This window comes from Toxotes jaculatrix, chromosome 3 (assembly GCF_017976425.1).
Source record: "Toxotes jaculatrix isolate fToxJac2 chromosome 3, fToxJac2.pri, whole genome shotgun sequence".
In the NCBI taxonomy this organism is placed as follows: domain Eukaryota; kingdom Metazoa; phylum Chordata; class Actinopteri; family Toxotidae; genus Toxotes; species Toxotes jaculatrix.
The window spans coordinates 15,190,557-15,217,946 of record NC_054396.1 but is presented as its reverse complement, the minus strand read 5'-3'; the positions used below and the strand labels follow the sequence as shown (position 1 = coordinate 15,217,946).

Here is a 27,390-nt window from a genome sequence, read left to right as displayed (position 1 = left end):
GTGCAGTCCACAGGGAGATGCAAAATGGGGCTGAAAACATTACAATACAGTCCATTCACACACACACACGGAGTTAGTATATGTATAGTAAAAGTGCAAAAAGAAAAAAGAAGTCTGGAAGTTGGATTTTGAGACGATGCATCTTTTAAAACACAACTTTATCGTCCCTCACAATTCATTTGCTCTAAACATTGATTCAAATGAGGTGGTGTCACTTTTTCCATTCTGAAAAAAAAAATGGATGACCTCTGATTTAAGTGTGGAAATACATTAACTATCAGTCATATTGGTATATAAGTGGTGTTGCAATGTTGACTTTTAGCCGCAGAACCAATGGTGTTTAAAATGACAGGAAGCACATAAAGTATGGGAACACTTGTACATATGCAGACTTCTGGCGGGTAATTTCGCCTGCAAGTCCAGCTGCAAACAGGCTTTGCCTGCAGGCAAACATGGAAATGAGGTAAATGTGATCAACATCAGCCCGTCTTTCCATGGTTGCAGAAAATCAGAAAATGTAATGAGTTTCAATGACTGGTTTCTCCATAACTTGGTGGCATGCACGCATCTCTTAAAGATTAAACCCAAACGGAAACATGGCCTGTCTGGCTGCAGCTTTTCTGCGCACATTTCCGTTTCCCTTTTCTCCCTGTGTCTGAGTTTTCTCCAGATGCCCCAGCTTCCTCCAAAGTAGAAAGACGTGAACATTAAGAAAATCGCAAACTAGTCTGCAGGTGTGGAAGTGTAATTGTGTCTATATGTGTGTTATACGTGTGAATGGCTAGTGGCTTGGGGAGGATGCAGCGAGCCTCTCACCTAAGCCGGTGTTTCACCTCCATTCATTCACTGGTGGCAGCCAACCACACCTTCATTTTCAGTGCCACGGCAACCCCTTGAGCATAATATTGTGTCACTTATTACTATTTGCCTGCAGTCACACTGTCACTCACACATGCATTGTTGCACTGGGAGCCCCATATAATTTTCTGTACGGCTCCATTCACTTGCATCTGTAAGTTAATGTCAATGTGTAAAGTTAGTGTTGATTCCAACTCATCAAAAATTTGGAAAACCTCAAACTTGCCAGAACGTCTCCTTTTATGTAGCTGTCCTGTGGACGTAGAAAGAGCTGGATGTCTGCAGCACTGTCTCTAATCATGGCTGTACAGTGATTCTTGTAAGATAGGTATCCAAACACAACACCAGCAATGCTACATCAAGTGTTGGGTCGGGTTATGTTTAAAAAATTTGCAGCTGAAGTTAAGTTTCTGGTGTTTATAGCGGGTTGTGACTCCATGAGTTCCTGCTCCACAATAGCTGTTAAAACAGAAACGATTCCCTTTGGAAATTAATTGCAAACAGCAAGGGGCGCATACAAAGGCAGAGCAACACAGATAAACAAACCTATAGTGAGTATGAGGGAGGATGAGAGTCCTGCTTAATTAAAAGCCATTGTATTGAACAAACTGCTCTCCGAAGCATACAGACTCCCCATCACCGGTGTCTAAAGAAGGCCCACACTCAGTTCATTAAAGCCTGAAATTACCACATTGGATTGTCTACACCAGAATCATCATTGCAGAATCAATATGACTTAGATAGATGTATTTCTCAGGTCAGGTGTCGCTGCAGCAGAGCTACAGTTTTGGAAAACAATCTGTCAGAGACAGGACACCAATCCAAAGCCACAAATTGGGTCACAAAGTTCAACAAACACCATTATGGTACCACAACAGTTGAAGTGTCCACTTTTATGATTAATCTTCATATCTGTGTATATGATTTATATATTTTGCAGGGTGAAGAGCTTTTGCATAAATTTTAAAGATAAGGTTTGGAGTGACACATTTAATTTTCAGTTTTTGCTATTTGATTTTACTTTCTTATCTCTCTTTGTATTAGTTTTGGTTTTATTTCCATGACGACATCTGTTAATCCCATTAAAAGCACAATGACATTTTCCTTCTTGTGGAGACGAGCAAAATGGACCACAGCTTCAAAAGTAAAATGGATTGTGAAGCCACCTGGGACAGAGAGAGGAAGAACACACTGGCAGAAAAGGTATCTGTCAATTACTTTCACATGAGACAACACAACATCTACTGCAAGACCCCTCCCCCCTTTGAAGCTCTTAAATCCCTCCCTAAGATGCCAGAGCAGCAAGTGGGCAGTGATGTTGGCGCTGAGGGACTGGGCATGGTGCAACACAGATGAGGTCAAAGGAGATGTAAGCTCAGGTTTGATCGTAAGTGAGTCACTGTTTTATCTGGACATTTTACATCATCGGTCCCCCTTTCATTTTGGATCCTCTCAGCTAAAACAAGGGCTGCCTTCAAGAATCTGTGTGCAGACAAGAGGAGTCAGGAAACAGTGGCACAGAACACTTTGTCTGAGTGTTACAGACACCTAACTGCAGTCCTCGTGTCAGGCCTGCTCATTGGTCGTAGGACATGAAAATACCCTGCCACTGCTATCAGGGTTTACCCCAGTGTACCTGTAAATGTGTCTACTCCTCTTCACTACAGCAAGCAACATCAGTCTCAGGAGATGTCATTATTATTTGTTTGCAAACATGCTATTTTTCACAAGGCAAGTTAGTTTGCCAGGATATACAGTTAATGTTCCATAAAAAACACGGGTTTTTCTGTTTTCTTTGTGAGTGAATTCATTTCTTAATAAACAACATATCTAAATATCTATCTCTATATGTAGGTACATTTATATTCATTTTATTCACTTGCAAGACCAGCATTCATTTTGAATTCATTTGGTGTTAAAGTATGTAAAAAAAAAAAAAAAAAACACAGAGGGATCTGTAATGATTCAGCTTGACACCACAAATCGATGCCGGATTCAGGTGTTAAAATTTCAAACCTGGACAACATGACACATCTTCCCACATTCACAGGTTCAGTTTGTCCACAGTGTGTTTGCTATCAGACTTCCTCTGTTTATTTGAGCTGGAAGTTCAGCTTCGGGGAGCGTAGAGTCTTAGTTTTAAATATCGTACACTACAGTCTCGACCAAAAACCAGTATGTGGGGTCATTTAATATGACCATAAATCTTTGGTAGAACAAAGATTAGATATATACTGCCGTCTTTACTGCGGGTATGTTTGTGACACACCTGTCAGCTGTAGTGATTTGGGGATAAGTGGGCTTCAGGGTCAGCAGTTCTTCGGTTGAAGTCGTTTTGTATTAGCAAAGATTGGCAGGCATAAGGCGACAGCAAAAAAAAAAAAAGTTGTTCTGTGTGTGATGATGTGTTGGTAAGACTTAAACAATTAAACAATAAAAAATGATAAGGCAAACTATTAGGTTGTAAGTAAGGTAGTGCATATCAAGGCACTTCTGCGTTTTTTGTTTTTTTTTTGTCTTGGGTCTTTCAGCCTCCTAGCGTTTAAACACTGCTTAAAGTTACACATGGGAAGCAAGCAGTTAAGGGTTAATGTATTCAGAGAACTAGCATTATATCAGTAACCTTTCTGTCCATTCAGCAAAAATAATATATGACAACATCACTACAAGTTTTAATCTCATTTTCATGAATTATCTGATTAAGTTATAAGTATATGTTTCACAGAGAATAAATACAGAACGAAGGAGAAAAGAATCACAGTATCACTGCTGAACAAGCTGCATTTACAGAGAATCCAGCACAGTGTTACCAAAATATTACCACTTTTGTAGCATAAACACAGCATGCCCTGTCTCCCCCCATAATATTACTCTTTTCCCATGCTGTTGGTGCAGAAGTGCCCAAAGGCCAGTGCGTGACTGTGTAGCTACTTTACATAACCCCAGCATCTTAGTGTGCATCCACTGGAAAACAAACAAACTCACAAACACACAGAGAAAGAGGTCGGCAGCACAACAACAGCTGTAAAATCAAGAGACACAGAAGCAAAAGTTGTAATACATTTTAGGAAATGTCAACAGCTGATCTCTTCTGACACCTCTGCTCCTGATCTGCTCCTGTGTCCCAGCAGCCAGGGGGCTGTGGATTAAGCGCCGTATGCTCCACCCAGAGGGGTCTTTCTCAGTAATCTCACATCTATTTAATATTTGCTCACCCACACTGGCCAGGTAGAGAGGCAGAATGACTGACTGATAGAAGGGACTGGATTCATGTGGTCCATAGGACAATACGCCTCTGACCTGGAGGTCGGGGCTACGCGTGAGATGGAGATCAAGGTTTGACCATCATATGTGGGCAAATATTGAGACCTTTGAGTGAAGCGAGAATCGCAGGCTGTGGAGCCGTCTTGGGAAGAATTGAAAATACAGTCAGGTAGAAAATACAGTCATCCTCTCCTCACCAACAGGGCTGCATGGACTTGCTTGTTTATACTGGGATGATACTGCTTGGGTATCTACATCACTCACTCTGCTGAAAGCCTTTTTGTAAAGCAGGCATGAGTGCTAAAACCAGGGATCAGACACAGCAAACAACGACCATCTGATGAAAAAACATCACCTCTTTCATTATGTCTTGATCTCCCACAAACAATTATCTAATGCAGACAACAAATGTCAATATGGACAATGAGACTGACATAAATATAGTCCAGCTGTTGAGATGATTTAAGTGCACCAAAATGGTGGTATTTACAAAGCAATTATTTTATCCATTAACTCAGCTGGTGTCCTTATACAAGGGTATGACAGCGTTTCATGCAAACAGCAATTAAAAGTATTTTTTGCATGATTTTTAAGTGTTCTACAAGTAACACCTGTACTCTAAAGCAGTAAACAGACTTTATACAATGTCCTTATTCTTTTCTCCATCTGATATATCATGTTATGTTCCAAAGCTGGAGCCGATTGGTTTGCTCGGGACAGTTTTGGCTAAAAAAGTATGGCAAGCATGTCATCTTACAGCGGTAACAGGAGTTAATGAATTTCTACTGTATGACTACAGCACTGAACTGTTGAGGCTCCTTAGTATTTCAGACATATAGTGCTTCTGAGTCAAAGTGTTGAATTATGATTAGTGGCTTAGAAAGAATTTGCATGGTACTGTACATGGTCCCAGACCTCGTGGTGGCCACAACCCCAGAGAGAGATTTAAATGCAAAGTCAACTGTACCAACCATGGCTGTACACTTTCCACACAAACAGCACTGTGATGCACAGTAAAATTTGTAATAGCCCAAAAACATTAAAGCTCAGCGAGACAGGAACTCATACTAGTCCAGTCTGACTCGTGACCAGGCTCATTGCTAAGAGGCATTTTTAATGTGGAGCCGCCAAGTTTCCTCCACAACTCCTGCCTCCTCCTACGGCCGAGTGCAAATAAACTTTTACTACTGAACTGAAATTGTTATTGGGTCATTGAACTAAACGAAAATAAAAATTCAAGAGTACTGGTGGCTGTTTTATGTACATCCTTTTAGAGATGCATTAGAATTTGATAATCCTTAATCACCTATTTGCAACTGACCTTGATAGCATCCGCAGCGTTCAACAATCCAAAAGTAAATAAACCAAACAGAAGTTTTTGATTAACTTAAAAATGGTGGCAACCATAAGGCTTACGACAGGGCCACTAAATTCTCGTAAAAATTACATTTACAGTTTAGAAAATAAAAAGTATATCATCCTGTTTCTGAAATGTTCCTACTGTTAAACAATCTTTAATGTAAATAATGGCCAAGTATCGTACCACGTATGCTGTCTCAAAACTCATGCACATGGTCTATGCCATTTCAAATCTTTTCCAACAGCAAATGAAACACAGATAGTCAGAAAAATATGTAATGTGACTCCGAGGAGTGATCAAAATAAAAGTGAAGAATTTCTTTTCTTTTAGAAGAACAATAAAACAGCTGTGGCACACTTAAATCCACAGAGATTTAGTCTCAGAAACACACAATTTGTTACAGAGTCAGATGGGTTCAGCGACGACAATGTCTGTGTTATGCTGCTCTCCATATTTAAGCTGAGTTTACTGCCCCATGCACCTCCTGAGAGGATGATGATGCAAAGACAAGCCTAATCTTCACAAACCCACTCCACCAGGTCTACTACTTCAAAACAGACAGATTTAGACTGAGCCCAAAGTTCCTTCGGAGAATTGCTTCTTAAAGGCCATGAACTTCAGTTTAAAGGCCAAGATGTCCTTGCCGACTTAGCTGGATGTAATAAGCTGAAATCAAGTCAATAACCCACACTGTGCTATCTGATGAACAAGCTACTTGACACACACAAACAGGACTTTGTGAGAGCGTATTTGTATGTGTGTGTGGGAAGAGTAATAGTGCTTCCAAACAGGCACTGTCCATCCAGATTTGTTGTTTGGATACACAAAGCTTCCACAGTCTAACCTGTTCAGTTTTCAACAATCCCACAGCCTAAGGCTCACACTAAGGCTGCTATTCTCCGTGCAGATGAAAGAGGGCAGACCCACACATTCAAAGAGGCCATTATTAGATTCCTGTATCAGGTCAGAGCACAGTTTTTAATCTCAGAAAGAAAAGGGCCTTACTGAGTATCAAGGAAACGTGTTACACATTTATTCATCACAGCAGGAGTTAAAAAAAAAAAAAAAAAAACACTGAAAAAGTTAACAGAACTTCAAGGACATATTGAAACCTTCACAGGCACTCATGCACAGAATACCTGAGTGCAGAATTTACGGTTTGGTATCAAACAAGGCAAAACAAAAATACATGATGCCTTCGTAACAATACTGACATAACAGCTATTATTCACATATCAATACAGGTGAAGCCTCACCTGTATTGATATGTGTGAGTGGGTCAGAAAAAGAGAGGCCAATTTTAACTCTCAGCCAAATGGGAGCAGTGTCAACACGCAGTAGAGACACAAATGTGCACAAAGGTCACAAATACAACACTGAACGTTCTACCTGTCAGAGCGCGCTCACAAGAAAGAGTCCAATTGACAGGATGGATTTATTTAATGTTGTTATTTTGTTTCTTTAGATTATAATTTCACAGTTTGTGTATACAATATTTATTGTATGTCTTTGTGTCCCGGTAGAGACATCCCTCCACTGTCACTCTTCCTGAGATGCTTCATTTTCTCATTTGCTTTTACCGTTGAAAGGTTTCTTATAGAGTTTCATATAGGGTCTATGGATGGATGGTGTCATATGTTGAACAGACAGTAAAGCCCATTCTTAATTTTGGCCTTACACTGTCAACATGACCTGAGCTGGCAAAATTTAAGAGCACATTTTTAGGTAAACTTATCTCACAGAGTACTTAAAAAAACTCATTTATTAAAGTTTTTTGCATTTCTGACATTATAGTGTGCTGGGTAGTTTAATCCATAAAAAAATACATTGTTTTATTTGTTGATTATACGTTTCACATGTAAAATCATGATCTGCAAAGTAACCAGCAGTTATAGCTCTTTATATAAATGTGGTGGAGAGTATGATATTTCAGTATTTTCCTCTGAGAAGAACAAAAGTAGTAAACACAATATGTGACTTTCCGCCAGTGGAAAAGGTGCAATCATGCGTTCATCATCAAATACATTAAAAAAAAAACTGGCATTCAGCCAAGTAAGCCTCATTTAATGGAAGCCTTCAAAAGATGCAGGAATTGATTCATCCACAAGATGCAGGCATAAGGAGGTTAAGCAGAAGGTGAGGTTTAGCTGTAACCAAGGACAAAGCTCTGGATGACAAACAGGTAATAACTGAACATTGAAGCTGCTTCAGTTCTCACAGGAAAGCAGGAGTTATATGAAATGTTGGGAAAAGCCTGGTGTGTACACAGGGCTTCAGCACATCCCAGCCCACTCTTTGTAGGAAAAGAAAAAGAAAGTGATGAAGCTGTCATCACAATCACTGGTGTCTAAATATAGCTTTGTGCATCTACAGCCAAGTGTTTCCTCCACAGACTATCAAATGACAGACTGACGGGATAACAAGGCATATTAATTGTAAACAAAAAAGATGAAGCATTGCAGGTCAGAGACAGCCTCTGGCTCTGGACTGTAGCTTTCTGTTATGTTAGGGTTATTATTTTTTGAGAGCCCTCAAGAAACAAGAACCTTGTGTTAACCAATAAAAATGTAATGGAGGGAATGACAGCATTAATAATGAAAGAGACTTATCTCGCTCTCACCACAACCTGCATTTTAAAGCACACACACACACACACACACACAGCAGAGAGGCATGTACCTCCTGCAACTCAAATTTTCACCAAGCTCCCAAGCAATCAGTCACAAAGACACATGCTCGCTCGCAAACACACATCACTTATCGACTCTCACTTTGCTTTCTGCACTTTGATGGCATCGCAGCCACAACCCCTGCCATCCTGCACCGTCCAACGCAGAAATCGCTTAACAGAGAGCAGTTAAGGGAGTCTGCGCCCTGAGCCTAGGAGGCATTAAAGATGCAGAGGGGCTGAAGAGGATCAAAGCAGGTGCAATCCTGCCACGCCTTCCCCCTGCTTCAATTTCCCTTTGGGCTGATTTAAAGTTCTCACTGCCTGACAAAAGGAGCTGGGAGGGTCAGTGTTGAACTGTGTAAAGCCTCTTCATGGCTGATGATGCAGCAGACAAAACATCAGTGTCTGGGAAGTTTCATCAGTTATAAAAAAAAAAAAAAGAAGTGCAACAATAATTAAAAGCATTAAATGTTAAAAAAGCTTAAAGGGATAATTATTGCTTTGATTTATAAAAATTATTATGTTAAGCGTTTATTTTCAGTTTTTCCCAAGTGAGACATACTCATGGATGCTTTTTTTTTTTATTTCTTAGTTTGCAGCTTCAAGGCACAATATGTTAAACAGCTCTTTTTCTGATCGCACAGGTATCCACAACATGAGCTAAGGTAAGCTTCAAACTGCATGCAGAGATGTAAGCATCTGTAGGTTGGTCTGACTCTGGCTAAGTAGGTAGTAGTAGTTCCCCAAAACCAAATTATCCCTTCAAAATATTTTAATCACTAGCTTACTGTTGGGAGACTCAACTTGTATAAATGCAGTCCACATGCTCAGATGCACTGCCTTCTTGTCTCTTGTTCAGCCCCCTCTCTCCTGCTGAAAACTACCAGCATCCATCTAAAATAATTAGAAAAAGGAAAGCCTAGTAGCATATTGCATTATCACATACTTTGTACAATGAGACAGGTAGGGAAGACAAGACAAAAGGGGGGGGGAAAAGAACCTCAGAACAATGCCTCAAAATAATCCTGAACAGATAATCAGACACCGTTGCACCCAAACACCCTGAACGCCTTTGAGAAGCTATACTATCCATGGGCCCAGAGGATTCTGTGCGTATAGTATCAATATGTTACAGAACAAAGCAAAAACTGAGTTGTTATCTGCGAAAGATTTCAACCCTCAAACTGGTACCTGAACTCATCTCTGTCAGCTGGATGAGAGAAAAAGAGATGCAACATGAAGCGTGATATTCAGAAATGCTGAGATGCGAGTGGGAGGATTCCTTTACCTGACTTTGTGAGGAAAATAATTGGCTTTATAGCCACCATGTAACATGATTTAGGATTATTAATAAATGGTCTGTGTGTGTATGTGTGTTTCTGTGGCGGCGTGTTCAATAGAGACACAGACAGACAGAACTGCGTTACAATAAGTGGTGGAGGCACAGTTGTTTTTCGAGAGTGTCCTAATTCTCCGTTCACTAACCTGCTGGTTGACTTGACAGGCAGCAAATAGTTTCTCAGTTGCATACACTTGGCACATGACACAAAGACTGACGTAGACACAGACAGACAGATGGACGAAGATGATGTAATTTGCAAGGAACAGCGACTTTTCTAGAAACCAAGAATAGTGTAATTTGAAGAGAGTAACCCTCAATGATGGTCCAGGAGAATACAAACAGTACAACTCTATAGTTCATAATCTGTTTTGGTAACAGTTAGTGCAGAAACAGTGACTGACACATTTATATTCACCCAAAGAACCATTTAACCAGAGCGAGGGGCACCTCAGTTCTTGTTTACTAGGTGGATATACCTGAAATCAGCGCAGTTCCACTGGCTAACCCCTAATCAGGCCATTGCATGAAATATAGATGCTGTGGACAAGCAAAACTAATTTTCTATATTTAATTCAACAAATAATAACATCAAAGAAGATGGGGAAGAGTGGCTGGTGAATAAACCATGAGCAGAATGGAGGTGAGGAATCAACACTCTGCAGTGCTAAAGCGTGAAGATGGCAGCAACTAAAAAAGGTGAAAATCGACACAGGAGTTGTCTCCATTTAGACAAAAACACCAAAACTCAGCTTCACCACGGTGGCTGATACATGTCAGCAATGTATTATATAGATAAAGCATTATTACATTTATCTTGGATTTGCAGTTCCTAAAATGTATAGCATATACTTGTGACATATTTTATTTTCCACTATTGTTCCATGAGCGGGTCTGGTTTTGTTGATGTCATGCTTTCAACACAAGGACGCACATGCACAGGCGTGTGTACACGGGTGATGGGATTCACATTCCTACCAATGGTGTCACACTATTCCACTGATCTACAGGTGGTGGTAACACGCCATGATATGCTCCAGTAAGACAGAGAAGAAGAAAACGGCTAATGATGCCGGATATGAAATACTTTAAAATACAAAAACTGGCTTTGCAGATGTTTAATGAGAAAGCAAATTCCAGTTGGGCAGCTTCACCTGCTGCCCAACTGCCCAACACAACACACCCACAACCCTAACATTGTGGATGGTGAGCACACATGGTGATATAAATAATTCAGGCTGGGTGCAAAACAATATTCTTGTTGTTTATCATTATGACAGTAGTAAATTGCTTGGACTTTCTTTCCAGGCACTGAATTGAGAAAAAGAGAAAAATGTGCTTAAATGCTGATACAGAGTTTTTTTTTCAATTCTGTTTACAGTACGTTTGTGAGCAGAAACTTTGAATGTTTCGTCAGTGCTGCTTATGATTCCTTCTCCTCCTCCTACATAACACATTTCTCCTATCAGCACAATGTGAGCAACCATACAGAACAACAATAGACAGAATACATACAGACTCTGCAATAGTGGAATACCCCAGATAATACACATCCAAGATATTCTAGGGTGTTTATAGATGTACATTTTAAATTACATTTTCAAAGGGATGGGAGCTATCAACTTCTCTTGTTTCTGCTCACAGGGACTATTGGGAGTTCTGTCTGAGGCAGCCACCAAAATAAAAACCCCAATAATTGTTTGCTTTCATTCTTTAGGTCCTGAAAAGGTGCTTTCACAAAGATCAAACAGGGCTTTCCCAAATCCTTTAATATAGTGTAACAGCTGCTTCTTTATTTATTCTTTTTTCCCTGTTTCACCATCAGGGAGATGATACCATCCCGAGCATCCTGTGGTCATATCCTTTCATTTGGACTGACATGAATACACAGACGTTGACCACAAATTACAAAGATCTCAGATACCACAACTTCGTTGATACCCTTGGAGATTATTAACAGCACATTAAAAACATCAGGATTAAACACAGTGAACAGCTATCACCTACTTAAGATCTTTTAAGCTTCAACTGTACCTTCTTCTCTCTCTCTCTCTTCCTCTGTGAGTGTGTGTGTGTGTGTGTGTGTGTGTGTGTGTGTGTGTGTGTGTGTGTGTGTGTGTGTGTGTGTGTGTGTGCGTGTGCGTGCGTGTGTGTGTGTGGGTGTGTGTGTGTGTGTGTGTGATGTGCAGGGAGGAGATAAAGCACGGAGAGAAAGCGTTCAAGTGAGAAAGAGGACAGTTATGTACTTAACCTGCTCTGTGATAACTGAAGCACTTATAGGAGACCATGAGGTGTACCAGAGTGTCAGAGAAAACACTTGGCTGGGCACAAGGCCAGACAGACAGAAAGCCCACTTCACCAGGCCGGCCCAGTCCCCAGTCCCCGGTGGCAGCAATGGTTTACATAATATGGCTGAGAATTTCATGCTTTAAAGCTGCAATGATCAATATTTTTATATTAACAATCGTTCAAATGACTGTGTGTCAGAATAATCAGTGTCTGGAGATACTTTTGGGTGATGCAGAGCATTTTAGTGTCTTCCAGTTATTCTTTTTGTGGTTTGGTTTCAGCTGCAGCAGCAAAAAAAAGCTCAGATAAACCCACAGCAGATGGAGAGTACAGGGCTACGTCACACCAGTGTCTCCCTCCTCTCAAAGTCCCTCATACTACAAACCTACTCAATTAATCATATGTACAGTATATGTGCACACATTTCTAGCACATTCACATACCATCCCTCTAAACCAAGCCTCTCTAAACCATACTCTATTATTCAAAAGCCTCGCTGTAGCTGGTATGCACTCACCACTCCACAACTCAAACTGGATGTTAGTGCGTTATTAGCATATCTACTGTACAACAGCACCTCCTTGACGACCTGTCGCAGTACCCAGCTCGACTGATGGACTGAGACAAGTGCGAAGGAGTAAAAACCGATGCTCTTCTTTACGGTGACATCAGCTAGCTTGACAGACAGAGCTGCACGCTCACAACAGATTCACACTGACACTGGTCATGATTACGTAACAGCACAAGAGCCTAAAAGGAAATTCTACTACACTTTAACACTGAGCGATGCTATTCCTATGCCTTCAGACCGTTTAGTCTGTGTCAGTGCACATGTTAGGCTTTGTCCTGATCTCTGGTGCACGAGGTGTTACAGTATGAAGAGTGCCGCAGAGACCAAACTGCAAAAAAGATGAAATTGCTGATAAATGATGATAAGATGACAAGACAGTGGTTCTTAGAGGATTAGAATTTGTAGATTAGGGCTGATAAAACTACTGCAGCCTAATGTGTAAAAAATCAAAAACTTGTACAGTGTTTAAAAAAAAAAAGGTCATTTTAACTGGAGCAGCTCTTAACTATTTATTGGTAAAACACCACACACTGCAGAACTGTTTTTGTGACTTTTAGCTCACTGCTCCAATGAAACCGAACTTCAGTTCCTGGCTGCAGTGCTTCCCCTTCAAACCGATTGCTAGTGTTCGGGAAGCCGGCGGGCGGATCATTTGCTTGTCGGTGCACCAGCAACTCTGAGCTGCCTGAGTGTAAGTGGGTGATAACACCCTCAGGGCTGGTGAAAAGAAGCAGCTGGTGACTCCATGAGGAGACACTTTGCAAACTACAATCACAAGGATTACAGTGTAAGGAGAATTTGGACAAAATGAACGTATTATACAATCCAAACTTTGACAGTGCCAAGAGTTTAAGTCTGGGACAAGCCCAGGGTGAAAGTCAACACTAAAACCAAAAGAGACCTTTCAGAAATTGTCTGCCTTCGACACACAGGCTATCTTTAGCATGGCTTTGATATGCTGACATAGCTGGATACAGCCAATAAACGATGCCATTGGCCCGGGCCCTTGCCCCCCTTTTACTTTCCTGTGCACGACACAACACAACAACAGATGGAGGACTCAACACATTAAAGCACAACTCCTATGGCATAATGGCACCATTCACACCACTTCTACATGCTGATCATTCATTGGATTTATGCAGGCAACACAAAACACTGCAGCTTACTGATAAAACATGAAAATGTTCACAAAATTAGAGAGGAATACCAATGAATTTCAGCACTCAATTGTGACCCCTCTTGCCATCGCACAGTTTTGTGTGAACTCCCAGTCTCCCACTGTCATGAATATGAGAAAGAAAAGTTTGTGCCACCCACAGAAGGTGAACGTTAGCGGCATATTTTCAGACATAATGGTACATTTTCTGACTAGGAAGTAGGTCCTTTTTACCTCCCGTGAAGAGACAGAAGCTTAAATAAACAGATGGACAGACATGCACGCACACATGTGCATGCACTCACACACAAGCTCACACTGAGCATTATTCATGCAGTGGGATGCCCCTAAATGAATCCATGTGTGTAAATGTCATCAGTAAATGTCAATAGCTTTTTGAGGCCTGTCCTGAGGACATGGAGCCCAGCATATGGGCCACGGGACTCAGACGTACCTTCATTTCCTACTATGTCATCTATTCTTAATCCACTTAAAAGACCTCATCTGTTCATGTGATGAATTAAACAACACATGAGTGAGAGTCGGTTGACATGCGGAAGGTAGAAAAGAGGACAGATATGATCACAAGATGACTGCTAGAAAGAAAACTCCCATCTTACTTTTTCTTATGGTGACAAACACTTGTCTCTGTAGGAAAGCGGCATGAAACAAGTAAATATCATGGAGCTTTCTACTTTAAATTTGAGACATCTTGTAAACACTGGAGACATGCAGACCGTTCAAACCTTTTCACTTGCGTTTCTTGGTGATCCTTTTTTGATAAAAAGGCAGAAATCCCGATGCACTAACTGCAGGTTTTAATGTAAGAGACTGTGGCGAAAAAAGAGCCGTAGAATGGCTAACAGTGGATATCACAAGTCTACATACCCCTATTAAGATGGCTGGTTTTTATGTGACGGGCATGCACACTTACACATTCAAGTCGTAGTTGTACCTTTTTTTCCTGAAGACACTCGACGATTTGTCTTGGTTTCATTTTTTTAACATCACAGAATCCTGCCATTTAAATAGTAGTGTGTAGACTTTTTATATCCACTATGTTCTCATAATGACCATACCTCAATGTAAGACGCGAGCCGCGGGTAGACCCTGTAAGGTCCCAGTACGTGGGACAGAGGCGTAGTGCAGGGGAAGCTGGTGGTCACAGCATGGCTCACTTCTGGCAGAGAAAACACCTTGAAGCCAAACTTCTCATACAGCTTCTGCAGTTCTTCATCGGGCTTCTCTTCACCCTCACACAGGACACTGCCCACCACGTAGCGACATTTCTCTGATGGCCTCTGACAGGATGGAGAGAGAGAAAGAATGGATATACCATCAGATTATAAAAAAATCAAAACAAATCCACTTACATCACCTCACACTGGTGGAAATTTGCTCTCATTTGTAAGACCATCAAACACTCGTCAATGTGACATTTTTCATTCAGTTCTACTGTATTATTATATTGTAGCACAATTCTGTAGGATTTGAGATAGAAACATAATGATCTCTCACAAATGAATCTTAGTTTATTAAGTTAAAAAAAAAAAAAAAAGACCAAACAAAAAACATAACCCCACATTTAATTAATGAAACATGCACAGATCAGCTGCGTGTTCTTACCTAAATGAATGTGTTGATATTTTATGATATATCATTATTACTAAGAAGCATGGGCACGGTAGGATGAGACAGATGAGTCACTGGTGTGGTTAATGTTGTGTCAGCACAAAACTGCACGTGTGGAGGTAAAAATAGACAGCGTTTGATTTAAACTTGTGGAGACGTTGCACCTTCACATAGTCTGAAGTGTCACTGGACAGAGTGCTGTCGGCTCTTGTAAAAATCCCACTCCAGTTATTCAACAGCCAGGTCACATATGTGGCAATTCAAATTGTATCTGTGCCAGAGAGCATGTTAGGCAAGACCAGTGCTCCAGAAATGGTCACTTATTTTTACACCATACTACAGTACATGCAAATATTATTACAATTTATTAGATTTTGCATTTCACTAAAGTCACTTAATGGTTTACATGAAAAGGTTTTATGGGTATCAGTAAACAAGTTTTTTCTCTTATCTGCAAAGGTGACCACTACCACAATATTAATACTGTTATTTACTTGGCAGGGATTGTCTGTCTTGCCTTGTGACACTAAAGGAGATCAGACACAAGCTGACATGGAGATTTGGTCACCTTGACTTCAAGGCCCCTCTGCCACCATAACGTCTCTTAATATGCCCATACAGCTGCATGCAGATGTGAGAGGTAGAATCACAATCACTGAGTAATGTACACACACACACACACACACACACACACACACACACACACACACACACACACATAAATATATATATATATATATGCAACATGCAATTTCTGCCCACCATTTTCTAACTCTTGCCAGGGTATTTTAGATGTCTCATACTTTTCCTAACTTCCAGGCAGCCATGGGTAAAACAAATTGTAATCATTCTTTAAAAATCATTCTTTTCAAAAATCCTGGTATGGTCCTTTAAGACCTGCTGCTGGTTTCTGCTCTGTGACACTGGCCGTCTGTGGAGGGCTGGCACTGAGGGGGCACAGATGGGAGCCAGCAACACTCATCTTCATGTCCCTGGCACCCTTGCATAATTATCACATCTAAACGCCACAACCTTCTCTTCTTTTCCATCTCATTTCTCATATTCAGGGTTATTTTTTGACTGCATTGTGCTGCTACTACACTGCACCGTTCCCACGGCCCTACTTTGTCCATACAGCAGCACCGGTGCCGTAATTCAGGGTTGTTGGATGCTAGTGAGACTTCCTGGCTGAGATAAATCTATTTCATCATCCCACACCTAACCCTCGGTGCCTCTTAATGTCTGCATCATCTGGGTAATAATAATGACTGACAATGCCTGTTCAACATCAGCAGATAATCTTTACTGTCACCTCACAGAGACCCTTGCCACCATGTTCAACAGTGAGTCAGGGGCCACGGATCACCTGCTCTTGACAGGGAACTATTCATTCAAGGCAGCATGAGATATACTAGATATATTTACAACGAAACAGTGAGTCATTGTAAACAGTCACACACAATGGCTGTGTTAGCGCTGTCAGAGTAAATTATTGCTGCAATGTGACAATATCGAGATTTCTACTTTCTAGTAACATATAACATTTACTGTGTGTAATTTATTACATTCAATGTAACAAATTACAAGTTTTTTAACAAATTACATTATAAAAAAAAATGATGACATTTGTTTTGACAAAATCAATTTTGATATGATGGCAAAAGTATCTGCATGAGGGCTGGGTGGTACGGCTGAAAACAATACCATATGATAATCAATATCCAGAACTAACAGCCTGTTTTCACTGCTGTAGCTTATGTACAGAATCAATTCATAAACACAGCAAGCACTGGTGGCCTTCAAAACCACTAGCACGAGGAGTGGATTCTTGCCATGTTTGTCAGCATCCGTTCATTGCATCAAACATCCCAGTTGTGCTTTGTCAACATACCTGCTAGACATCATTACAGTAACATTATCATTGTGAGCATGTTCGCATGCTGACGTTAGCATTCAGCTCAAAGTATTGCTGTGCCTATTGCAGCCTAACAGAACTATGATCGTGGCTCCAGATTCTCAGTCCTGTTCTGACTCCTATATACATCATTATATGTCAAACATTTGCAAAATTACAGTAAAATAAAGAAACTGATGTTCCCTGCAATGAATTCCCACGAATGAATTCCCAAGTCCCACTTGCTTCCTCTTTACACAGATAAAATATAATTTTAAGCAAAACATTATCACATTATGACCGTGTCATCAAAATTTTAATACGAAATTACCACCCAGCCCTATTTGCCATAGTAATATTATTGTTTGAGACCTTTATTCATTTGCCTTTGTTTCAACAGCTGAATTGCATCTTATATGTTCTCATCTACATGGTTTTATGTGTAGGGCTTCGTTGGTATTGCCCTCTTTCCTGCATGAACACATCAAATGTATGGGCTGTCAACAAGGCTTCTGTACATAGCTATTCCCTGTCAACACTGGTGGTCTATGATAAGACACAACAATAACCATTCAAACACAAAGGGGATAACAACTGTCCTCCCACGGTCTTGCTTCAGTATCTTGCCATCTCACTATCTCTCATGCTCTCCGCACTGATAGACTAGAGTGTGTTAGCCAAACCAGTAGTTCACTAATGATATCATTCAGGGCTCTAGCTATCATTCACATCCCACACAGTGGCAAGAACAAACAGCAGCCCTGACTGCATCTCATCTCTGCTTCCCTCCAGATAACACACCCCAGAGACTGCAGGCAATTAGGAAAGAGAGGAACACGTACTTGACTCGTCTTGTCTTCCCCAATACAGTTGTTTTGTTTGTGTCTGAAATTTTAACATCACAAAAGGGAGAAATTCTCTGATGCTGCCCAAGCCGGGCAGCGGCGCTCAAAAAGTCAGCTGCTGCCAAAGCTGTGTTTTGAGAGACAGCGTGTGATTCCATTTCTCACAGGTAGCTGAGGAAAGCCGACTGTGGCTTTTGATTGGCCCGGGTGAGGAGCAGAGAGTCAGATAATGGGAAGACTGTGGAGCTTTTACCTTGGTAACTGAACACTGACATATTATGTTTCTGTGCCCAGCTGCAAAAAAACCAATTCAGTTAACAGTGACAAGCAAACTCCACTGAATGCGCACTAAAGCTATCTGCTAGATTCACAAAAAAAAAAATGTCATCTGAAAATGTCTCTGCAAACAATCGTTTCCTATATTTCCCTATGCTAAGCAGGCTCATTAAATTGGAAAAAAAAAAATAGAAAGAAAAAATACAGCCAAGTTTGGCATAGCTTATGGCCCATGGGACTCTGAGATGGCTTTCCCTCACAAATGGTACCATTCCCATCTCTACCTGATTCCCCTAAGCCAAGTCCCCATGGACCTGTTGGGAGAAAAAGTAATTTTAAAAGCAATTCTTTGCTTGAGCCTACAAGGGCCATTTTTGATGGATGAGGGCTCTCCAACAATAAAAAGGTACGGCTGACAGAGGTAATTCTTTATTAGCAGACACGTAATGAGGATTTACTCTCTTCATCTTTCCTGCTCATGGGCCTGCATCTCTTCCCTCCTGGCTATCACCACTTGGGATGCATTGTTTTGAGCGCTGGCCCCATCTACAGTTGGTCATTTCCGAAGTGTGAGCAGGTTAGGGAGGACAGGGACAAACAAGGCAAGTGGCCAACTCTCTGCCGTACTGTAGCTTGAAGACAGCACCGTAATGAGCATACAATACTCTGCCTGACCGAGGACCATTACCACGCTCATTAAAACACAATCGTCAAGCGACCAATCAACGCAATGCCAAGCTAAATGAGTCGAGTGGGAGCGATTAACATTGAAAGAGGATAACATCAGCTCTGTCTTTAAATGAACCATATAAACCATGTAAAGGAAACATTAGCACTGTTAGGAAATCAAGGACTTCAAAATTCTTCTTTTTTTACTTTTTAAAGGTTTCCTTGTAGTAAGCGATTAAACAAGTGAAAAGGAAAAACAAAAAAAAATGCCACTGAAATTAAAAATGCTGGAAAGAGCCAAAACATCACTTTGCCCTTCACGCTCTTGTTGGCAGACTGTGACATTGTGCCAGAACGACGTTACAAGGTTATGATTGTACAAGGGTCCTTCAATGCACTGAAGTCAATAAAACTGCAAATTTGGAGCCTCTCTGGAACTCCGCGCCATCTTCACGTCAACGTCGGCAGTGAAGCATGACAAGCAGCAAATGCAGCATTCAAACATCAGTCCAAAAAAAAATAAAAATAATTCATCTACAGTCCAATTGCATCGGAAGAACGTACTGCACAAACAACACACATCACTGCCTTTGCTGCAGTGCTCTCTCGTTCTGTTCAGTGGTTCACAGTATCATTTTCTTTCTATATCTGGAACACGGAGACAGATGGTGTTTAGGGCACTTCCCCGAACAAGCAAAGAACCTGACACATGGGGAGCAAGAAGAACAGAAGACTACGGGATAAGCAATCTCTCAACAAGAGCTGTCTTTCGCCTCAGTGTGTCAGAGTGATAACCTGTCTCAGCTGATTGGAAGCCATTCACCCCCCGCAGGCAGATGAGGCAGCAGAGGCAAAGTCACCAGGAAGGAAATTGAAACTAATAGGGCTGCACAGCACTGGGACCACAAGTATGCTGTGATGGGCTGTTTGCAACTGAATTAATGGAGTAGAAATTGCAGTGAAGCAGCATGCTTACCCAAACAAATGCAGTTAAAGCAAACTGATTGAACGGTGAGGGTCATCTTTTTAATTTGGGCAATGATTTAAATATTACACCACTTCAATAAGTCATTGTTTGTAATGACTATGAAAATAAAATTAAGACTTATTCAAACTACACAGTGCAAAACATCAATATGTTCCCCTTTGGAAGGGGGGCCTTCAAGCATCCAAATCAGATTATATACCCACTGCAGTGATGAGGCGTGGGCCCCAATGGCCCCTTGAGTCAGGAGCCAGTGGAAATCTTTTTTTCTGTCTCTCTCTCTTTCACCAAGCGCAGCTCTGTCCCTTTAGGCTGTGCTCAGACTTAGCTGGTAATTACACATGGCATCCTGGGAGTTCTGGCATGTATAATTACTGGCGAGGATAAGCAGCCTGCTGGAGGCAGGACACAGTTTTCCTTCGCCACAGTTGTGGAGCTGGTTCACCACTTCTTGGCCAGCTGGACACAGTATGGCACTCCTCCAGCCAGATGTCACAGAGCAGGGAGATAATCTTCTCTATTAGGAGATATGAATGAGTGCCTCCCTCCTCTGCATAGGCTTACGTCCTCCTCTACAAATGTTCAACTCTCTTTCTCCACCTCCTTGCTCCCTCTAAGCTGCTCTGATAAATATTTGGCCGTGTAATCCAATATCCTGCGCATCGTAATCTGAAAAGCCAATACATGTCACAGGATTGATGGTGCAAAAGATTTAAAGACATTCTTCAACATCTTGTTTCTCTGACTAATCGCAACATGACAGTTTGTAGAGTAATGTCCTTTTTTTTCCTGCACAGTTTGTGAAAATCAAAACGGCATCCTAAAAATCCACTCAACAGTTATGTTCAGGATAAAAAAAAAAAAAAACAGCAGTTCTCTGTTTAATAGATTCTGTCTGGATTGCTGCCATCTCGTTTTGCAGTATCTCACTCACTGTAGAGATGTCCATAAACATTAATGGGGTGCCTTACTATAGGGAGAGCCAGCATGCCCACAATATTGACTTGAAGACCTGTGGGACCAGACTTCAGAGTATCAGCGTATTTATTTCTCATTTTATATCCACCTTTAAAAGCGGCAACTCCTTGCCAGAAGCCTCCCTTTCATGTTGTTGCTGTCGACAGACAGACAAGCGGCAGTAAAATGCTAATAAATTTGACTGGGAGTGCAGCGATGCTCGGCGCTCTGATCTGAAATTCCGATTGATGAATTGGAGCACTGCGAGGCTCTCAAGGTGAGTCAGACTCCTACCAATTTATACCCCTTTTCCAAGGCAGTTGCGCACCTCGCCTCATCTCTCACTGCCACTCCCATATATGTCTACACATGACATTTCATTTTCTGCTGCTTGTCATGGGGAGCCATGAGTGGGTTTGCTTCAGAAGCTAAAACAAACTGGGAATTCAGTAGATCAGAGGATGAACCAAACAGCAGCTCTAGTTTAGCCTCGTCACAGGCAGCTGCATTTGCTGTGTAGTTCCACTGAGTATGGACAGACTTTGATCATATCCACTACAGGCAGCATTATGGTTAAAGAAAAAATGGCCTGTCCATAAATATTTACTACCTATAAAATCCCACCTAGACATTAAAATGACATTTATCTTTGAGTTCCTCACTCTAATAGTTTATTGTTTCATCCCTCATGAAGCACACATTGGCCTCTGAGCATTCATTGCTGCCCACTCTTATTAATGCATTTTGCTCTGGAGATTCCTTGCAGACAGGCAGCCGGCTGTGCTTTATCCAGTCTGGGATTTGTTCAATACTTGTGTCAAATCCCCATTACAGCTGAGCCTGAGGCAGCTCTGCCTTGAATGGCTAGGTGAGTTTAAAGCGTAACCTCAAATGTTGTGGGTCACTGTCCAGTTGACTGGTGCCTGCGAGCAAAACAGCTAAACTGTCCAATCCCTCAGGCTTTTGTGATAGTAAGTTATGGCAATTATAAGCATGTATGCAAACACACACATGCATGAACAGACAAACACAAAGCGAGAGGCATCAAGAAGAGCAAGCAGATTTAGTGTTAATTGGCTGGGTAAAGTGTGGCCAGATATACAATAGATTCAGCTACTCTAACAGAAGCCTGATCGGTCGGTGTAGTTAGTGTTGAATCCTGGTCCTCAGGACACAGAGTCCTGATGGCTTTCATTGTAGTCATTAAACGGGGACTTTATAACAACTTGAATTCAAGGTGAATACAAATTGACTGCTTGTTGAAAAGCAGCTATACTCAGGATCCAGAACACAGGTGTGAAAACAGTGGCCAATTAATGCACAGCCACTTGTGCAGGTTTGAAATCCAATTTTACTTTAATATGATGAAACTCATTTTTAACTGCATGAATAATGTGAGGCTGAGTCACGCTACTTATCCCATGGTAATAAATTAAGTATCAAGATCAATGGGTTTAGAGGAGTCTCCTGCCTCCCACACAAACTCAGTTTCAATGCTAATACTGTCATCTAGTGGCCATCAGTGTACATCTTACAGTGTATACTGTTTATGGTAGTTAGCAGAGTAAGTATATTCATTAATGAACAATATTTCCAGATAATATACACATGCAGTTAAGTAACATAAAGCCTTAAATCTGTTTTATTGCCTCAGTTGTGAAACAAGTGAACAATATCTTTCTGTATTTCTAAATTTACAACAGTGGCCTACATTGTAACACTATGACTTTAAACCAGGTTGTGGTCTCCTGAACATGAACATGAGATGGCATTAATTACACAATCATTCACATGAAAACTCAACCCTGCTAGAACGACTGGGGTGACACACAAACTAATACATCTCTACAAATGTAAAAATTTTCTTTACAGAAATCCTCATTCTAAAAAATGCATAAGTGAACACTTTTGGTGACTCAAGAGAATGGTGGCTTAGTGAAAAGAGTTAGAGTTAGCCGATTATACCAGATGCAGAGGCCACTAAATACTACTATTACTAAAGTAATGAGGTTAAGTCTAAATACAGCAAGCTGCAAACTCTGCTGTAAATTATGCGAAAGTATTAAGAAAAGTTAACCTCCTAAATCCCTTAAAACTTCTCAGGGGGAACAGTGTGAACACAACATTTACTCATTAATTACTGCATTATTAGAGTTCAGGGCCGAGACACAGTATAACAGTCAAAGTTCAGCCATATGGCATCGCTCACATTTTGAGTTTACTTTTGTGGTTACTGGTGAGTAATCACACTCCTGGCCTTGGTAAACTAAAAAAAAAAAAGAAAAGGTCAACAACTTCTCATGTCACAAACCAAACACTGACAACCGAAAAACAGCTTTGATTACTGCTCTTTGCAGCTTCAGTGATAAAGGGCCAGTCAGTAAAGCTTACTGTATCCTGTTACTGCCAAGAACATTTGCTTTAATTTGTTATTACATGTAGAAGTGTTTATCTTATTGGGTTCTTCATCTCTTCATCAGAGGGCAAAGCTTTTCTGACTGTACCCTTTCTGGAGGTTAAACTGAAAAAACTTTGGAGCAACGAATTTAATGATTTTTCTTCTACTTAATCTATTTCTGTATTTTCTAATTTTATCTCCACAAGGAAGTGGAGATGAGTCCATACAGCTTCAGATTATGTCAAAACATACACAGATCCCAGGACAGAGTCATCCAGTCTGTATAAAAATCTCCTTGGCCTGGTGGTTACAGAGACTCTTGAACATCCAGTAATGGCTCCTTATGATCTAGACTCTCCACAAACTCTGACATGAGCAGAAATCTTATAAAAGTTCCTCAATGAGCTTCTTGCCACAACTTTCCACTGGTATAACTCACAGTCAGGGTTTCCACTAAAAGCCTTTACTTAAAAAATAACAACGTGCTACTAAGAAACTGGACGGGTAAGCAGAAAGACAAAGTGCTGCCAGTGTGCCACATTCTTTGTTGCACAAAGAATATCTAAATTATGATTTGGCATGAGTGAATGCTGCAACTCACAGATAGACACCCTGTGACCTTGCTGACTGGATTATTGAGCACTTGTGGCTGATGTGCCAAAGCCTCTATTTTGCCATACTGGCACAAACAATCATGACATAGTCAGCCCTCAAATGTCAGCTGTACTGACACAAAACAAGCTAATCAAGAACAAGAGAGTTTTGATGTTAAGTCAAGAATAAGCTATAAATAGGCAATGTTATTTTACAATACTGCACATTGTACGCCAGTGTTATCTTCCCGTATCAGCTGAGAAGTGAATAAACATTCCTGTCTAACAAGCAGCTGCTGTGCAGACATTTCTTGTTAAGTAGAAACACAACTCGTGATGATGGCAGTATGTGAAATAAAAGCAGGAGACAACCACAGAAATCAGCCACGGAATGACCTGTTTGTTCAAAATTTAGTTTCAGACTTCTATGACAGCCACAAAGGGAGAATAACTGTGTCACACGTCTGGATTCAGACTAAACCAAAAAAGTGTACATTCCATACATCTGTCAGCTCTCTTCAGACACACGTGAACAGGCTGAGTTTGCCCTTCTGCTTTGGAGGCTGGTTACCATGTGTGAGTCAGAGGCAGACAAATGCTGAAGCACCCTGGAGCCACAAATGAGAGGGGAAAAAATATAAACAGTGCAACGTGGCATTGAACAGCTGACTGGTTTCATCATTCAGGCTCAGTTCCTTTAAAAGACAGCATGCACATTTAACCCCTTGAGCCACACCTTCCACACTGTATTACATCTGTTTATACTGTACACTTCCATATCACTGAGACCTTCAGACAGTACTGTTGCTACATAAGCAGACAATAAGAAATCATTAAATGACTGAAATGATAAAACATTTTTTTTAAATCCTGAAACAATTTGTCAATGGTAGATGAAAAGAAAATGAACTAGCAACAATTAGGATAATCAATTAATTGTTTAAGCTATCTTTTATGCCAACATTCACTGTTTCTCACTTTATAAATGTGATTAATTGCTGGTTTTCTTGTTCATCTACTGTGCTGAAACTAACAAGTATTTGCATTATCAATTAATATGCAGATTATGTTCACAGTTAATCAGTTAATTGTTTAATCTACAAAGCATTAGAAAATGAACTGTTGTCCATCTCACTTTCAAAGACTTGAAGGTGATGTCGTCAGATGTTTTGTGTTGTCTGACCATCAGTCCAAAAATCAAAAGACATTCAGTTTTCTATAATGTAAGGTCAAGAAAAACAGCAGCCTCACATTTGAGAAGCTGTGAGCATCTTTTGTTTGTTTATTTGTTTGTTTTTTGCTTGAATAAATTAAAATAATTAATCAACTATCAAAATAGCTCCAGCTCCTTATTTAACTTATTTAATTTAATCTTATTTTATTTTACTTTATTCTATTCTATGTTGTATATTTCTACATGTTGCACTGGAGAAGGAGATGCTTTCCATCTCGTTGTACATGTAAAAGATGTCCAATGACATAAAAAGGCATTCTATTCTATTCTATATTCTATTCTATTCTAAATTCTGCTGTAGTCAGCTGTGATAGTGAAGTTATGTCTGCGCTGCCTTCTGGACTTTTGGTTAGTCAAAACAAGACATTTGAAGATGTCACCTTGGACTCTGGGAAACTGCAATGCGTATATTTTACTTCATAGACTAAATGATTACTAGAGAAAATGACTTGCTGATATTTGCTGCCCTACAAGTTTTAGGTTTAAGCTTTGAATGTACAATATCAGCATTTAAGTGACCTTTCAGACTCTGTCCAGGTCAAACAAAACATATCTCACCAAATGTAACAGCTTATCAGGAAACAAAGTACATGGAGGGGGGTTTGTGGTTATGTCACAAGGTCAAGTGTAAAGACAGATTCTGTGCCGTGTAGTTAAGACTCACAGGTGCTGAGTTCTGGGATCTCACCTGGTTGGGGTCATCGTAGAAGACACCGATGGAGCTCAGCTTTGGCCCAATGCTGCAGCTCTCTGTGTAAGCTGCACCGCAGTCCTTGTATGATCCCTCTTTGAACTTATAAGCAATGGTAACATTCCTGATAGGAGGTGGCCCAGTCTTTATAACCACGTCTGACAGGAGTCCCGAGTAGAGCAGAAATCCCCCAACTGTCACAATCAAACATACCAGGAGCACGACTATCAGGAGCACCAGGATTAAATCAGACATGGTTTCTCAAAGCGGTGCTGCTGCAGTCAATGCAAGTTACAACAAAAAAAAAAAGAAAAAAGAATCTGTTAACGCTAAGCGTCCTCCTCCGGGTTACACACAGCGACACAGAGGTCCTGTAGGTTCAAACGACAACACAAACAACGTGAGACGGCGTTAGACTTGTTTTTCACAGTGGCAACAACCTGAACCGAAAGAGGAAACACTCGCTCAAGTTAACAGAAGAAACAGTTTGTTTATGGTATTTCCCAAACAGAGGAACATGCTTCCTGGATAGACCATTCTCCTCAACAGAGGAGGGAGGTGAGAATGCTTTTTATCAACAAGCAACTACTTTGCATTCATTAATCACATTGTCAAACTATTGATTATATATGTAATATATTTTGATAAATAAACATTGCTTCTTTTGCCCCATGTAAACCTTAGCTAGTAACCAGAGTATGCACACCTACGGCAAAACACACCCCTATTCTCATTATGGTTCAACCCACGAGGCTGCGCAGAGAAGTAGATTGAGCGCCGGAAAAAAAAAGCTCAGATTTTCTGTCTTTTCATTCATATTTTCTGCTCTTTCACTGATTCCTGTGCTCTTTAAAAGATATGAAGGACTGATCTAAAGGATGGCGGTGCTGTCAGGGCGTTTTCAGCGCTGCTTTCAGGGACAAACATTTAGAGGTTTTGTTCCACCGACAATACAGAGTCCTGCTGACGTCATGCTGAAGTTCATCAAACTATGGAAATTCATTCAGGACAGAAACAGAAAACACATAACAAGAGAGTCTGGTGATTTGAATGCGTACAGGGACAGATTTGCTTAAGGCTGGAACGCTTAAAAAAAAAAAAAAAAGGCTAGGGCAAAACTATGTGTTTTAAGCAATAAAGCAAAAAGCATAGCTTTACCCACTACACCATACTTAAAACTGTATGCTGTCAGTCAAAAAAAAAAAAGCGTACCTACATGTCACGTCTGATAAAGGTGTATGTAGGTGATAAGTCCATTATTCATGTTGCTATTGGTTCTGTTTTGATTTCCATTAAACTAATACAGAGTTGATGCAGCTCTGACTTAACCATGCATTAATTGTAAATCCAGAACTACTGTTCTAAAACAGGGGGGAAAAGGTCTTTAGCTGTGGGTGTTAATTCTCTGTGACCGCAACCCTTTCACATTACACTGTCATTTGATTCAGTGTTAACCCCAAGAGTAAAATCATGGAGACTGAGTTGGGACTCAGTCCAAAATAAAGACATTATTTTATCATTTGCTGAAATTAGAGATGGAGATGTTCTGACATGAGCAAGACCAAAAAGACACTGACACAGTTAACATGACTTAGGAGCACATCATTCACAGTTATACAGAGGCAATGGTGCTACATTATATTTGCGAATCACAGGATGTTAACAGCGCAAGTGCACATTACCAGCAGTCAGGTCACACCCACAC

The 27,390-nt window shown here is 40.6% G+C and overlaps 1 protein-coding gene across 2 annotated transcripts in view; it reads right to left on the bottom strand.

Annotated features, from left to right (window-relative positions):
• Positions 1-26,155, bottom strand: part of tex264a (testis expressed 264, ER-phagy receptor a) — a 62,277-nt gene extending 36,122 nt beyond the window's left edge. The window contains exons 1-2 of one of the 2 annotated variants that reach the window (XM_041034944.1): positions 25,659-26,155; positions 14,591-14,812 (exon numbers count right to left, since the gene is read on the bottom strand). In XM_041034944.1, the coding sequence (XP_040890878.1) occupies positions 14,591-14,812; positions 25,659-25,940 (504 nt within the window). In that variant the 5' untranslated portion in view covers positions 25,941-26,155. The remainder of the gene's footprint in view (positions 1-14,590; positions 14,813-25,658) is intronic. The other variant, XM_041034945.1, reaches the window with a different exon arrangement.
• Positions 26,156-27,390: the final 1,235 nt, after the last annotated feature.